General features: G+C 39.6%; 1 protein-coding gene across 3 annotated transcripts in view; it reads right to left on the reverse strand.

Annotated features, from left to right (window-relative positions):
* LOC120307602 overlaps nucleotides 1–15,930 on the reverse strand; it is a 36,994-nt gene that overhangs the window by 18,515 nt on the left and 2,549 nt on the right. For all 3 annotated transcript variants that reach the window (XM_039342494.1, XM_039342495.1, XM_039342496.1), the window contains exons 2-7: nucleotides 15,723–15,782; nucleotides 11,299–11,331; nucleotides 10,546–10,581; nucleotides 8,634–8,675; nucleotides 7,682–7,744; nucleotides 6,988–7,032 (exon numbers count right to left, since the gene is read on the reverse strand). In XM_039342494.1, the coding sequence (XP_039198428.1) occupies nucleotides 6,988–7,032; nucleotides 7,682–7,744; nucleotides 8,634–8,675; nucleotides 10,546–10,581; nucleotides 11,299–11,331; nucleotides 15,723–15,750 (247 nt within the window). In that variant the 5' untranslated portion in view covers nucleotides 15,751–15,782. The remainder of the gene's footprint in view (nucleotides 1–6,987; nucleotides 7,033–7,681; nucleotides 7,745–8,633; nucleotides 8,676–10,545; nucleotides 10,582–11,298; nucleotides 11,332–15,722; nucleotides 15,783–15,930) is intronic.

Consider the following 15,930-nt stretch of genomic DNA (forward strand, 5'->3'; position numbering starts at 1 on the left):
TAAGTCCGGGGTGTTATGTTGCAGGTGCTTGTCTGTTTGAATTCTGAAGTCCCAGAGCAGTTTAATTTTATCATTTTCTATGACTTTCTTTATTTTATGATCCCACCAGTTTTTGCTTACAGGCAAATGATATTTTTTGCAGATCTTCCAATGCACCATTGTTGCTACTTTGTCATGCCGCTGCTTGTAGTCAGTCTGTGCAATCTTCTGGCAACAGCTTACCAGGTGGTCCACTGTTTCTTCAGCTTCTTTGCATAGGCGGCACTTACTGTCTGTTGCTGTCTTCTCAATTTTGACTTTGTATGCATTTGTCCTTAAAGCTTGGTCTTGTGCAGCCAGAATTAATCCCTCGGTCTCTTTCTTCAATTTTCCTGCTCTTAGCCATTGCCAGGTTTTATTATTATCTGCTTTCCCAGCTATTTTTTTAATGTATTGGCCATGTAGTGCTTTGTCTTCCCATGCCTCTATTCTGTTCTTCATTTGGTCTTTCTTGTAGGCCAGTTTGGTCTCTCCAGTAGTTAGTAAGCCTTCCTGATATACTAATTTCAGTGCATCTTCATCATTGTTCTTCAGATATTCTTCCAAAGCCATTTTTTCTTCTTCAACCATCTGATGTACTTGTAGCATTCCACGCCCACCTATTTGCCTTGGTAGATAAAGTCTATCAATGTCACTGCGTGGATGAAGGGCATGATTCATTGTCATTATTTTTCTGGTCTGCCTATCCATTGCTTTTAGTTCTGCTTGAGTCCAGTCCACTATTCCAGCTGTGTACCTAATTACTGGAATTGCCCAGGTGTTGATTGCCTTTATGGTATTTGCTCCATTGAGTTTGGACTTTAAGATCTTCTTCACTCTCTTGATGTATTCACCTCTAATCTTTTTCTTGACTTCAGTGTGCTTGATGTTGTCAGCTTGAAGGATACCCAAGTATTTGTAGTATCTTCCTCATCCAGACTCTTAATGTTATTTTCGTGGGGCATCTTGATTCCTTCAGTTTTCATTATTTTTCCTTGTTTGATAGTAAGTGTGGCACATTTGTCCAAGCCAAACTCCATTACAATATCTTGGCTATATATACGGACAGTGTTGAGCAGCGATTCTATTTCAGATGATGTTTTTCCATACAGCTTCAGATCATCCATGTAAAGGAGGTGGGATAGTCTGGCAGATGTTTTTGATGTTTGATAACCATGTCCTGAGTTATTCAGTATTGTTGACAGAGGAAACAGTGCAATAACAAATAGTAATGGTGATAATGAATCTCCTTGAAATATTCCTCTCTTGATATTAACCTCTCCCAGCCTCTCACCATTGATCTGCAACTGTGTCTTCCATTGTGCCATCGATTTTGCACAAATTTTCTGATGTTTCTACTTACTCCTGTTATTTCTAGGCACTTGATTATCCAATCATGTGGCAGAGAGTCAAATGCCTTTTTGTAGTCAATCCATGCCACATTCAGGTTGGTCTTCCTTCTCTTGCAGTTTTCCAAGATCATTTTGTCTATTAGGAGTTGATCTTTTGTTCCTCTGCTATTGGGGCGGTTTCCTTTCTGCTCAGGTGGAAAGAGATTGTTTTCAACTAGATGCTGTTGTACTGCATCAGCTACCATACCAGTTAGTAATTTGAAAGTTGTTGGTAAGCAGGTAATTGGCCTGTAGTTACCTGGTGTTGCCCCTTTTGCTGGATTTTTCATTATTAGGTAGGTTTTCCCAGTTGTTAGCCACTTTTCAATTTCTCCTCCTTGTAGTATATTGTTGAACTGTTTGGCAATGAGTGGGTGTATAACAGTTAGATGTTTCAACCAAAACCCATGCAGTTCATCTTCACCTGGTGCTGACCAATTTTTGATTTTCTTTGCTCTTTTTTCTACCATTTTTGTTGTTATTACTAGTTCTTTCATTTCAACTTCTGTTTTATTTGCATCCACCTCTTTTAACCAAGCCGCATCCTTGTTGTATTTCTTTGGGTTATCCCATATCTGCTTCCAGAACTGCACTGTTTCTTCCTTGTCAGGTACTGACTGATTCCTTGCAGTTTCTCCATTGATGGATTGGTAGAAACGTTTCTGATTGGATTGAAATTGGAGGTTCTGCCTATAGTTTGCAATTCGAGCTTCATATCTACTGATTTTCCTGGCTATAGCTGTTATTTGTTGCTTTATTATTTCCAGTGCTTCCTTGATCTTCCTTGTTTCTAAGTGGTATTTCTTGATTAGGTATTCTTTGGTCTTCTTGTTCTTCAGCTTCTTTTCTTTCATCTGTTCTAGCTTGCTTGCATGTGATCTTAACTTGCTGATCTTATTTTCTAGTCTAACCTTCCATTTTTGTGGTGCACTGTTTGTTTGTTTTTCTTTTTTTGTTGATTTTACATCCCAGGTATTCTGTTATAACTGCAGCTGTGCTGTACATTAGTTGGTTTGTTTCTTGCAGTGAATTGGTGCTTATACTTGCTATTGCAGTATTTGCATCTTTTAATGCTTGTGCTAGCTGTTTCTTTGGAACAAGCTTCAATGCAGGTAGCCTTATTCTGTTGTTTTTGTGCTGTTCTAGATGCTCAGTTATTCTTTGTTTCAATTCTTTTATTTCTTTAGTTAGAGGGTTTTGTTCTTCCTGAGGAAGAGGTGCCTGGTTTCCAAATGAGAACAGTTGTATATCTCTGCTGGATTCCTTCACTGCCAACTCCCCCTGGTTTGCCTCTACATTCTGAATTACTTCTTGTAAGGCTTTGATTTCTTTGCCCTGGGTAAACCTTTGCAGTTCGTCCAATTCTGTTTCTGTAAATACTTTATTTCGTGTTATAAATCGGCGTTGATCTGCTAGTCTCTGTTCTGTTATTTCTGATTCTGGATGTTGTTCTTTCCAGAATTGGTGCATTCGTTTTAGATATCCTCGTCTTGTTGGACTTGATCTGTAGTAACAGATCATTATTTCTTTGTTTTCCATCACTGTGTATCTGCGACGGGTAAACACCTTTTCTTCCAGTAGTTCTGCAGCTGCTGGCCCTGGTTGCTCAGCCAACAGTCCTGAGTCCTGTAACCCATTTTTCACCAGATATCCAGGAACTCCAATATCTAGTGCGGACCTTGTTAACCCGGGCGACGTCCGAGCCGGTATGGCATTCTGAAATTTACGTCTCACCATATTATTATTATTATTATTATTATCAATCATCGCACAGTCAGCCAGATGTTCAGACTGGATTTGGCATTTTGTCTACCTATCGAGTCCTTACCCAGGACCTGGGATAGGCAGAAGTAGATGTTTGATGGTATTATAGGTATCGTCGCAGGATGGAAGCAGTTCCTAATAAGGCCGCCTTTTGCAATTGACTAATAGCAAATTTGTCAATGCCAATGGTGTTCAAGTGGTGCTCCAGTTGTTTTGGGATTGCACCCAAGGAGCCTATGACTATTGGTACTACCCTTGCTTGCTTTTGCCACAGTCTTTCTATTTCTATTTGTAGGTCTTTGTATTTTGTTATCTTCTCCAGTTCTTTCTCTCTATTCTGCTGTCTCCAGGCACTGCCACGTCCACTATCCAGACTTTTTTGTCTTTCTTATCGACAATTGTTAAGTCTGGGGTGTTATGTTGCAGGTGCTTGTCTGTTTGAATTCTGAAGTCCCAGAGCAGTTTAATTTTATCATTTTCTATGACTTTCTCTATTTTATGATCCCACCAGTTTTTGCTTACAGGCAAATGATATTTTTTGCAGATCTTCCAATGCACCATTGTTGCTACTTTGTCATGTCGCTGCTTGTAATCAGTCTGTGCAATCTTCTTGCAACAGCTTACCAAGTGGTCCACTGTTTCTTCAGCTTCTTTGCATAGGCGGCACTTACTGTCTGTTGCTGTCTTCTCAATTTTGACTTTGTATGCATTTGTCCTTAAGGCTTGGTCTTGTGCAGCCAGAATTAGTCCCTCGGTTTCTTTCTTCAATTTTCCTGCTCTTAGCCATTGCCAGGTTTTATTATTATCTGCTTTCCCAGCTATTTTTTTAATGTATTGGCCATGTAGTGCTTTGTCTTCCCATGCCTCTATTTTGTTCTTCATTTGGTCTTTCTTGTAGGCCAGTTTGGTCTCTCCAGTAGTTAGTAAGCCTTCCTGATATACTAATTTCAGTGCATCTTCATCATTGTTCTTCAGATATTCTTCCAAAGCCATTTTTTCTTCTTCAACCATCTGATGTACTTGTAGCATTCCACGCCCACCTATTTGCCTTGGTAGATAAAGTCTATCAATGTCACTGCGTGGATGAAGGGCGTGATTCATTGTCATTATTTTTCTGGTCTGCCTATCCATTGCTTTTAGTTCTGCTTGAGTCCAGTCCACTATTCCAGCTGTGTACCTAATGACTGGGATTGCCCAGGTGTTGATTGCCTTTATGGTATTTCCTCCATTGAGTTTGGATTTTAAGATCTTCTTCACTCTCTTGATGTATTCACCTCTAATCTTTTTCTTGACTTCAGTGTGCTTGATGTTGTCAGCTTGAAGGATACCCAAGTATTTGTAGTACTCTTCCTCATCCAGACTCTTAATGTTATTTTCGTGGGGCATCTTGATTCCTTCAGTTTTCACTATTTTTCCTTGTTTGATAGTAAGTGTGGCACATTTGTCCAAGCCAAACTCCATTACAATATCTTGGCTATATATACGGACAGTGTTGAGCAGCGATTCTATTTCAGATGATGTTTTTCCATACAGCTTCAGATCATCCATGTAAAGGAGGTGGGATAGTCTGGCAGATGTTTTTGATGTTTGATAGCCATGTCCTGAGTTATTCAGTATTGTTGACAGAGGAAACAGTGCAATAACAAATAGTAATGGTGATAATGAATCTCCTTGAAATATTCCTCTCTTGATATTAACCTCTCCCAGCTTCTCACCATTGATCTGCAACTGTGTCTTCCATTGTGCCATCGATCTTTGCACAAATTTTCTGATGTTTCTACTGACTCCTGTTATTTCTAGGCACTTGATTATCCAATCATGTGGCAGAGAGTCAAATGCCTTTTTGTAGTCAATCCATGCCACATTCAGGTTGGTCTTCCTTCTCTTGCAGTTTTCCAAGATCATTTTGTCTATTAGGAGTTGATCTTTTGTTCCTCTGCTATTGGGGCGGTTTCCTTTCTGCTCAGGTGGAAAGAGATTGTTTTCAACTAGATGCTGTTGTACTGCATCAGCTACCACACCAGTTAGTAATTTGAAAGTTGTTGGTAAGCAGGTAATTGGCCTGTAGTTACCTGGTGTTGCCCCTTTTGCTGGATTTTTCATTATTAGGTAGGTTTTCCCAGTTGTTAGCCACTTTTCAATTTCTCCTCCTTGTAATATATTGTTGAACTGCTTGGCAATGAGTGGGTGTATAACAGTTAGATGTTTCAACCAAAACCCATGCAGTTCATCTTCACCTGGTGCTGACCAATTTTTGATTTTCTTTGCTCTTTTTTCTACCATTTTTGTTGTTATTACTAGTTCTTTCATTTCAACTTCTGTTTTATTTGCATCCACCTCTTTTAACCAAGCTGCATCCTTGTTGTATTTCTTTGGGTTATCCCATATCTGCTTCCAGAACTGCACTGTTTCTTCCTTGTCAGGTACTGACTGATTCCTTGCAGTTTCTCCATTGATGGATTGGTAGAAACGTTTCTGATTGGATTGAAATTGGAGGTTCTGCCTATAGTTTGCAATTCGAGCTTCATATCTACTGATTTTCCTGGCTATAGCTGTTATTTGTTGCTTTATTATTTCCAGTGCTTCCTTGATCTTCCTTGTTTCTAAGTGGTATTTCTTGATTAGGTATTCTTTGGTCTTCTTGTTCTTCAGCTTCTTTTCTTTCATCTGTTCTAGCTTGCTTGCATGTGATCTTAACTTGCTGATCTTATTTTCTAGTCTAACCTTCCATTTTTGTGGTGCACTGTTTGTTTGTTTTTCTTTTTTGTTGATTTTACATCCCAGGTATTCTGTTATAACTGCAGCTGTGCTGTACATTAGTTGGTTTGTTTCTTGCAGTGAATTGGTGCTTATACTTGCTATTGCAGTATTTGCATCTTTTAATGCTTGTGCTAGCTGTTTCTTTGGAACAAGCTTCAATGCAGGTAGCCTTATTCTGTTGTTTTTGTGCTGTTCTAGATGCTCAGTTATTCTTTGTTTCAATTCTTTTATTTCTTTAGTTAGAGGGTTTTGTTCTTCCTGAGGAAGAGGTGCCTGGTTTCCAAATGAGAACAGTTGTATATCTCTACTGGATTCTTTCACTGCCAACTCCCCCTGGTTTGCCTCTACATTCTGAATTACTTCTTGTAAGGCTTTGATTTCTTTGCCCTGGGTAAACCTTTGCAGTTCGTCCAATTCTGTTTCTGTAAATACTTTATTTCGTGTTATAAATCGGCGTTGATCTGCTAGTCTCTGTTCTGTTATTTCTGATTCTGGATGTTGTTCTTTCCAGAACTGGTGCATTCGTTTTAGATATCCTCTTCTTGTTGGACTTGATCTGTAGTAACAGATCATTATTTCTTTGTTTTCCATCACTGTGTATCTGCGACGGGTAAACACCTTTTCTTCCAGTAGTTCTGCAGCTGCTGGCCCTGGTTGCTCAGCCAACAGTCCTGAGTCCTGTAACCCATTTTTCACCAGATATCCAGGAACTCCAATATCTAGTGCGGACCTTGTTAACCCGGGCGACGTCCGAGCCGGTATGGCATTCTGAAATTTGCGTCTCACCATATTTTTTATGGGAGAGACACTCTTTGTCTGACTCCTCTGATGAGACCTGTCCAGTATGGTTGAACCTCTGGCATAGCTCTCATCTTCCTCAGAGTACACAAGCCCCACAACCACGTCAAGGTAGTGCCTCACTGGGGGATTATTATTATTATTATTATTATTATTATTATTATTATTATTATTATTATTACTATCCCCCCAAATGTTAACGTAATATTAGTAGCACTCTGCCCAAAGAGCTGTCTGGTTACAAAAATGTACATACTTTTTGGTGGTTTTTCTGATTTTGGTGTTTCTGAAGCATCATGAGCTAGAAAACAACCGAGAACATTGGGTTTAATTTAGTATTCCAATTTCAAGACTGCCCACCCTGGACCAACTGTGGATAGCCTGGTTAGGACTGGGTTTGAGCCTGTTTCCCCCCCAGCCTCCAGTCCTGTATCAGGACTTTAAGAATGTCCCTTGTCCCAGGCTTCAGATGCAGAACTGGGTATGATCAGCAAACGTGTCCAAGGTAAGTACAAGGCCATATCACAGGTACCTCATCAGAACCTGTCCAGACATTCTGAGCTGATCTAAGCAACTTTATCTGCCAGATATCAGGAATATTTCTCACAGCAGCCTGGCAGATAGTCCTGTGACTTGTGTTTCCCCAGGGTCACCTTAAACAGGGCCTTAAACAGGTGGCTGCTGGGAGAAGCGATAAGGACAGAGAAACAATGCTGTTTTGCCCCACCATGATTGCCAGGATGTAAACTCTTAATATGGGTTATTAAAAGAGCCAGTCTGCTCTAGTGGTGAAGACCTCAGACCAGAAGCTGCCTTGGATTGTTTGTAAAAATAATAAAGGCAGAATATAAATAAACAAATCAGTATTCCGGCTTAAACCATGGGATCCGAAACAGTTGAAGTAATAGCCTTCTGGCTAAAATGGGCAGCTATTATAAATTTTTACGTACCTTTTCGGGGTTTTTCTTTGTCTTTGTCTTTGTGTTTCACTTTCTCTTCATCAGGAACTGGAACTAAAGCAGGAGAGAATGCTTTGTTTAATTTAGGGTTCAAGGCTGCTCGCTTGGGAACAACTCTCCCTGGCTTACAGGGAGAAGAGACATACGTCAGAGCAAAGAAAAGAGGAGAGAGTTGACTGGAAGGACAATCCATAATGGATGTTTATGGAGAATCTCAGTCATCCAGGTCAGGTTGGACGTCCAAGTTGTAAGTTGTAAGGACTTTAGTAGTCCAGTTGCAAGGTAAACAAGGCACCAGTGACAACCTGAGTGGTCTCCTGGTCCTGGAACAGATGCATCTGGCACATCTGTAGATCCCACCTATTCTGGGGTGGAAAGAGCAGAAACTCCAAATCCAGGAGGACCAACGTTTTTCACACCACACCTTGCAAACTCATTAAAGACCAAAGATGGACTTTCTCTAGAGTTGGAGGGGGAGGGGCAAAGAAACCCTTTTGATATTGTCATGATGTAGAGCTGAACATTGATGTGATTGTTATTTCTTATGTTGCTTTCCTACAGGAATTCTCATCTTTCTCTAAAACAGTGTTTCTCAACCTTGACAATTTTAAGGCATGTGGACTTCAACTCCCAGAATTCCACAGCCAGCAATGCTGGCTGTGGAATTCTGGGAGTTGAAGTCCACATGCCTTAAAATTGTCAAGGTTGAGAACCACTGCTCTAAAAGATCCCTAATGTTTATCCCATTCACCGAGAACTGCTTCCCAGCAGCTCCCTTCCGACACTCAGTGCTCTTACACTGTATGCTCTACCAATAAAACCATTTTATTTATTACTTAATAAATGTATATGTCGCCCATATCGTGGCTTGAGGTAACTCTCAGTGGCTATTAATAACAGCCTTCTGCAGATAATATTAGGTGCTCTGCCAGAGCTTACATACTTGGTGGTCGATGTTTCTTTGCTTCAGCATGTTTCTTTGCGCCTATGGAAATGAGAGAATTTTTTTTTTACGTTAAGTTTAAAGCCTTCATTATTAATATCTTAAAAAGACTGTGCAGACTATTGGTCCCCAAGAAAGGGCAACTGGCATAGAACAGTGGTGGCGAACCTATGGCACGGGTGCCACAGGTGACATGCAGAGCCCTCTCTATGGGCATGCGCGCCGTCACCCCAGTCCTAGACCTTCAGCTGGGTTTTATAAAACCTTTTCACTTTAGGCCTCCGCCGCCATATGCAAAAAAAAAAAAAAAAGTTTCAATCAATCAGTCAATTTCAAGTTCTCACGGGAAAAAAAATCTTCCAAAGTTGAAATTGATTAATTGAACTTTTTAGTCCCACCCAGTCTGCCGTTACCACTGCAGCTACGCCCAGCCAATGGGCCACGCCCAGCCAATGGGCCACGCCCAGCCAATGGGCCACACCCACCCGGCACTTGACAATGCATAAGTGGGTTTTGGGTTGCAGTTTGGGCACTCAGTCTCTAAAACAGTGGTTCTCAACTTGTGGGTCGGGACCCCATTTGGGGTCGAATGACCATTTCATGGGGGTCGCCAAACAAGGCTGTCTGCCATTTTTCCCCCTTTTCTTTGGCCACACCCCTGGCACCCGGTGATGTATAATTGGTTGGGGGTCACCACAACATGGGGAACTGTATTATGGGGTCGCGGCATTAGAAAGGTTGAGAACCACTGCTCTAAAAGGTTCGCCATCACTGGCATAGAAGCTGATGCGTGACTGCCAAGGGATGAATCCCATCCAGGTTTGGATTATTTTCATCTTGCAGAGATTTTAGAGGAGGATTGCTTTCCAGCGAAATTCCACTCAGTACTCTTCGTGCAATTTATCCCTTTCAGAATAAACAGAATTATACAAAATACAGAAAGGGAGCCAAAATAAGCCAGTGCGCTTAGAAACATTAGGAGAAACGACAAAAGAAAATATAAATATGCAGGTAGTCCTTGACGTACGACTACAGTTGAGTCCAAAATTTCTGTTCCTAAGCGAGACTCTCGTTAAGGGAATTTTGCCCCATTTTACTGCCATTCTTGTCACAGTTGTGAAGTTAGCAACCCAGTTGTTGCAGCTTCCTCAAATGGATACGTGTTTGGGAATAGCCATGTCTGTGAACATTAAATTGCAGATGGAGGCATTTCTTATTTCTGGGAGAAGAACATTCTATTACAGACCCAGCCTTTGGACCCCATGCAGCCCTTTGACTGTCCCTGGCCTACCCACCTGAGGTCAATTGGAAATTAGGAATCAAATACAAATAAGTACGCCGTGCGTGCAATAGAACTGCATTGCTTTAACTTTGAAGGCAACTGCCACTTTCCAATTTACATGTGTGTGTGTATGTGCGTGTGTGTGTGTGTGCCTACTCACCTTCACAGCCTTACTGATTCAGCCTGCCACAACAGTGCCAGTTTCTCAAATTTATTGTTCACCCCTGTTCTATAAAAAGAGGGCTCCCCATTGAAAAGAAGGTCCATCACAGGTGAAGGTCAAGGTGTTTCCCTGTCCAGACTTTCCATCTCTGAGGGGGCAGCTCATCTCCGTTTCTTAGCCTGGGGAGCCAGCGTTGTCCTCAGACCCTTTCCATGGTCATGTGGCCAGCAGGACTATATGCCGAAGCGCACAGATCCCTGTTGCTTTCCCACCTATAGTGCTACCTATTTATCTACTCACGTTCGCCTGCTAGGAGAGCTCACCCCGTCTTGAACCCAGGCTGTTAACTTCCCAGCTGACAAGCTCAGCCTGTTTAGCCACTCTGCCACTGTGCCCCCCATCACAACTAAACTAGTATTCATAGTATTCTGCGTAAGATAGAAGGTGAGCTGCAAATGCTTACACACCTGGTTCATGGTGCTTCTTTTCATCTTTTTTGGAGCCTGTGAGAAGACAAAATGCTTGCTTACATCCAGTTTAAGTATTTACAGGCAAAGAATGGATCTGACCTGATGTTGGAGCTGAAATGAGGACTCGTTTCAAGAGGGCTTTCTATCTATGGAGATTCTCAGCCATCCAGGTCCCAAAGATGCCTTTTCATGAGGCAACTGGACTTTGTTTTTCCTTTGAAGGCGCTTCGCTTCTCAACCAAGCAGCAGCTTATTGGATGAGAAGCAAAAAGTCTTCAAAGGAGAAACAAGAAAGTCCAGTTGCCCCGTGAAAAAGCATCTCTGTGGGCTTTCTATCCTTGATTCAAAATATTCCTACATGAGCACAGAATGCAAAATGGTTGGGTTGTTGTAAGTGTTTGGATTATCTGAATTTAATCACATGAGATAAGCCTGAAGGGAGGGGAAAAACAAGAAAGTGAAAGAGGAAAACAAAATTAGATCCAATCTAAAATGGTAAGAAAGACGAATAATATATGTTCTTCAGGTGCTCCATCATTTCAGATACTTAACAGCTGCCCCAAATCCTGTTTGAAATAGCAGCGTTTTAAAAGCTTTCTTAAACTGCAAGGAGAATGCATATTTTCTTTCTGTTGGAAGAGCACGCCACAAGAAGAGAGCACCAGATTAAACCATAAGGTCCCAATTAGTTAAAGGAGTAATATGGAATTGCACATCAAAATAAATGCTTGGCTGTAAAAGCATACGTACCTTCTGCTTTCTCCCCACCATGTTTCTTTCCATCTGGAAAATGAAAGAATGCATTTTTACATCCGGCCTAAAGCCATTATTTCCAATGTGTTACTAAGACTTTGAGAGGAAAAAGGTACGTGCATGGTTAGAAAAAATGTTGGGAGAACAGGTTGATTTTAAACCTGAACTTTTCTTATTAAGTATAATGCCAGAAAAGATTAATAAACAAAGCTTATATTTGATTTTACACGTCACAACAGCAACAAGACTATTTTTTGCGCAATATTGGAAAAATGAAAGATTACCACCGGAGGAAGAATTAATCAGAAAAATATTGGAATGTGCAGAGATGGACAGATTAACTATGGGACTGAAAGATAAAGAAGAAACAGAATATTACCAAACTTGGGGTTTATTTTATCAATGGTTAGAGGAAAGAATGAAGGATTAGGAACTGACTATGTATTAGCGTTTTTAAACCCAGACAGCCCGTTGGTTGAAAAATTAATATATGTATGTAAGAGAAAATTAATAAAATCTTTATTAAAAAAAAGACTTTGGATAATTGAAACAGCCATTCTCTACTTGCACTGAGGACAAGGTGATGCTACTAAGTGATGGATGCAGTCTTTTGAATTGCTGGTCTAACTAATGTTGGATTCCTGCTGAGATGTAAGTTGTACGTCTGCCGTTTAGTAAATAAGATACTATTGCAGCCTCTCCACAATGTTCTCTGCAGGCTGCCTTGGGCTGGGAGATTTGATTTGGAATAAGAGGTATCAAAGATATCTAGCTAAAGCCATCACCTTTAGAGCTGATACCAGCACCTGCTGCATTTGGAAGTAGTTGCAGCTTCTAGATAGTTTTCAAGGGCAAGCCCATTTACAGCCCATTACAGTAATCAAAACATGAGATGACAAGGGCATGACTGACTGCTATTAGCAATTCTTGCTCCACAAAGGGCTACAACAGATACAGCAGCCAATGCTGGACAAAGTCTAGGGCCTGTTCTAGCAGGGGCTCATTCTCAGATTGCCATGGTCAGCTCTGGACAGTATGTTCCTCCAGTGCTGTTTGTGGCTCTGGCCCATCATCTTTTTGAAAAAAATGCATTACTAGTCTTACACCAGTCCACATGTAACATTCCCCAGTAACATTAAGCACCACATCCTTTGACCAGACTGGCAGAAACACAGGCAAAGCCCTGTTTACATCAAATATTCCCACACGAATTTATGCAAGCTAAAATCCCCAATCAAGCAACAAAATTGCAAAGCTAACGTTCTCCAAGCTGCAGCCCACCAGAGTGCCTTGTGATGGGAACTTAAGTCAGTTTGGAAAGTAATTAATTTATAGAGGAAGGGAGATTTCCTCTGTTGCAAAGATAAGACTCTTTGTGGTGAATTAAATCTTCATTTGAGATTATAAAAACTAAAAAAAGAGATTTTGATTTAAATATTTAAGAATTATGTTGGAAAAAGTTTAAAAAAAGATGTAAGAAAGTTTTAAACTGGAACAGGGGCAAGTCTTTTTCTCTTATTTTGCCATTTTTATTTTTCTTATTTTTACCTTTGATGGTTGTCTTTTGGCATAATTTTGCACTAAGCCAATTAAAGACACTAGCTGTGGTGGGAATATTTGTTATTTTTTCCTTAAAAAGTATGTGAAATTGGCTGAATTTGCATAAGGCAAAGAATTAGAGTATGATGTTTACTTGCCATGGAGACTGTTGTTGGTGAAATAAGAGGGAGTCAAGCTATTCTCCAAAGTGCCTGAAGGCAGGACAAGAAGCAATGGATTGAAACTAATCAAGGAGAGAAGCAACCTAGAACTAAGGAGAAACTTCCTGACAATGAGAACAATTAACCAGTGGAACAACCTGCCTCCAGAAGTGGTGAATGCTCCAACACTGGAAGTTTTAAAGAAGAGACTGGACAGCCATTTGTCCGAAATGGTATAGGGTTTCCTGCCTAAGCAGGGGGTTGGACTAGATGACCTCCAAGGTCCCTTCCAACTTTATTAATAATAATAATAATAATAAGGAAAAGAGAGAGAGCATAGATTGCATTTTTTATTTTGCCTGGCTGAAATGTTATTTTTGGATTAGAATGGCTCCTGCCAAAATGGCAAAAGAAGGCTGAAGGAGGAGCAGACTGCAGAAAAAATAATTACACAATACATGCTTCAGAAATATTTTGAACAGATGGGAAATGAATTTGGCCAAATGGAGAATAAAATGGATTGTTTGGGGGGGGGGGAAGAATGGATGCAAAATATGTAAAGATAGGAGCGGAGACAAGATAAGATGTTAAAAAGGTTGAAAGTTCTATAAAAAAAAATATTTGGAGAGATAGAAGAAATTAATGACAGAATGGAAATTTTAGAAAGTAAGAACAGAGGTTCACAGCAAAGAGTTGGAAACAGAATTGGATAATTTGGCTTTACTGTAATGGAGAGAGAAAGAATTCTCCTTGACATTTAGAGCTGTTCTTGAGGCTTTAGAGGAAAACCTTTTATGGCAAATGTTTTGGATATGGAGGAGGAACATATGGAGGCAAAAAATGATAAGATTTATTGAAAAATATCCTGATTTGCCAGAATTAGGAATATCCCCAGGGATATTTTGGTGCATTTTTTTTTAAGATAAAAGAATCCCTGTCAGCATTTTAACACAAAATTGAAACTGGATAATATTGACATAATTGTTCTGAAAGAGATTCGTACTAGAATTCTGTGTCAGAGAAAAGAATAACATTTATTTGTTTGTTTGTTTATTAAACTTGCATGCTATTAAATGGGCTTTAAGTTAAAATACTTGGGCAAAACTGTAAAAAATATGAATGGTATGATGTTTGAAAATGAAGAAATGGAATGAAGTTAGAAAAGATATGTCAAAATGGGGCAAAGTACAAATGTTGGGTACCCTACATATTTGGGTAGGATTTCTCTGATTAAATATTTTTTTGTTTCAGGCAATACCTTTTTTGACAATTAAACAATGGCAGAAATATATATAAATGTAAATGTTATAGTGGGGAAGGAATCATGAATTAAATAAGAGGTTCTACAAGATGCAAAAGAAAAAAGGGGAAGTGGATCTGTATGATTTGAAATGATATTTTGCTGCCTGTTTGGTTTTGATGAAAGAGTGAGAGAAATAAAAGACTATTGGACTTAGAAGAGCATCATCTGAGTTTTGGGTGGCATAGATACACATGATATAATAAAGCTAAGATGAATGTAGATTTTAAAAACCATTATGTTAGGGGAGATATTTTTAAGAGTATCTGATAAATTCATCTTTAGGTTCTTCCAGCACAAGAAGCATTTTATAGACAAGAAATAAGTAAGCATAAAAGGTTAACCTACCATAATGTACTAGAATTTTCTCAAAGGGATTGTAAACTAAAATCGAGAGAAAATTTGATAACAGAATCTGCCCATGGTTTTCTTATGTACAATCAGAAAGTTTGAAGTGGATAAAAGATGGTATAGTTTTGAACAAAGGAAGTCTGAATTTGCAATAGAATTATGGGGGGACATGATAGCAGTGTTCCAATATCTTTGGGCTGCCACAAAGAAGAGGGAGTCAAGCTATTCTCCAAGGCGCCTGAAGGCAGGACAAGAAGCAGCGGATGGAAACTGATCAAGGAGAGAAGCAACCTAGAATTAAGGAGAAATTTCCTGACAGTTAGAACAATTAACCAATGGAACAACCTGCCTCCAGAAGCTGTGAATGCTCCAACACTGGAAGTTTTTAAGAAGAGACTGGACAGCCATTTGTCCGAAATGGTGTAGGGTTTCCTGTCTGAGCAGGGGGTTGGACTCGATGACCTCCAAAGTCCCTTCCAACTTTATTATTATTATTACTATTAACAGGTTATTAAAAATGTACAAACATTGGCTAAATAGGAAGCAAAAAAAAAAGAACAAGTGAAAGAATGCATGATCAAATGGGCTAAAAAATTGGCTACAATATAAAATGGGAAATATGCGGTTGCAACTGACATTGTGTGGAAAGATCTGGCAGTAATTCACAATGGAGGAATGGTTGGTGAAAAACATAGACCTTGTTGAGATGAATGTTTTTGATCAGAGAAAAGAGACAACATCTACCTTTCTGGCTGACTAGAAACACCTGATTGCATTAAATGGGGGGGGGGAAATGCACATGCTTTAAATAATTGGATAATAGAAAAAGGTTAGCTTTTTTTGCAACCATACAATGAGAGATAATTTTGTAATTATATTTTCTACAAAGGCAATCAGAAACATTGTTCTATTTCTTTCTTCTTTCTTTTTTTCTTTCTCTTTTTTGTTAGTTTGAGTAATTTTTTTTTTGTTCTGTTTTAAACTTTTACTAAAATTTATGAAATAAATGAGCTGTAGCCCACCAACCCACATATTCTTTAGCAGAGAAAAAGAAGGCAGAAACAACTTACGATGTGCAGGTGGCTTTTTGTGAGCCATTTGATCTCTTTCAGTGCATTTAACAGTTCATCCTGAATGGGGAAGAAGAGGATGGAGCAGACGGTGGAAAAGGAATGTTACAAGACAGAGATCCCAACGCCACCCCAAATTTTTGGATTAAAGGAAGGAGGAAACTAGGAGGACTTCAGAAATAAACATTTAATGAAACATTTTGGACCC

This window comes from Crotalus tigris, unplaced genomic scaffold, assembly GCF_016545835.1.
Source record: "Crotalus tigris isolate CLP2741 ecotype Arizona unplaced genomic scaffold, ASM1654583v1 scf7180000017793.814357, whole genome shotgun sequence".
In the NCBI taxonomy this organism is placed as follows: Eukaryota; Metazoa; Chordata; class Lepidosauria; order Squamata; family Viperidae; genus Crotalus; species Crotalus tigris.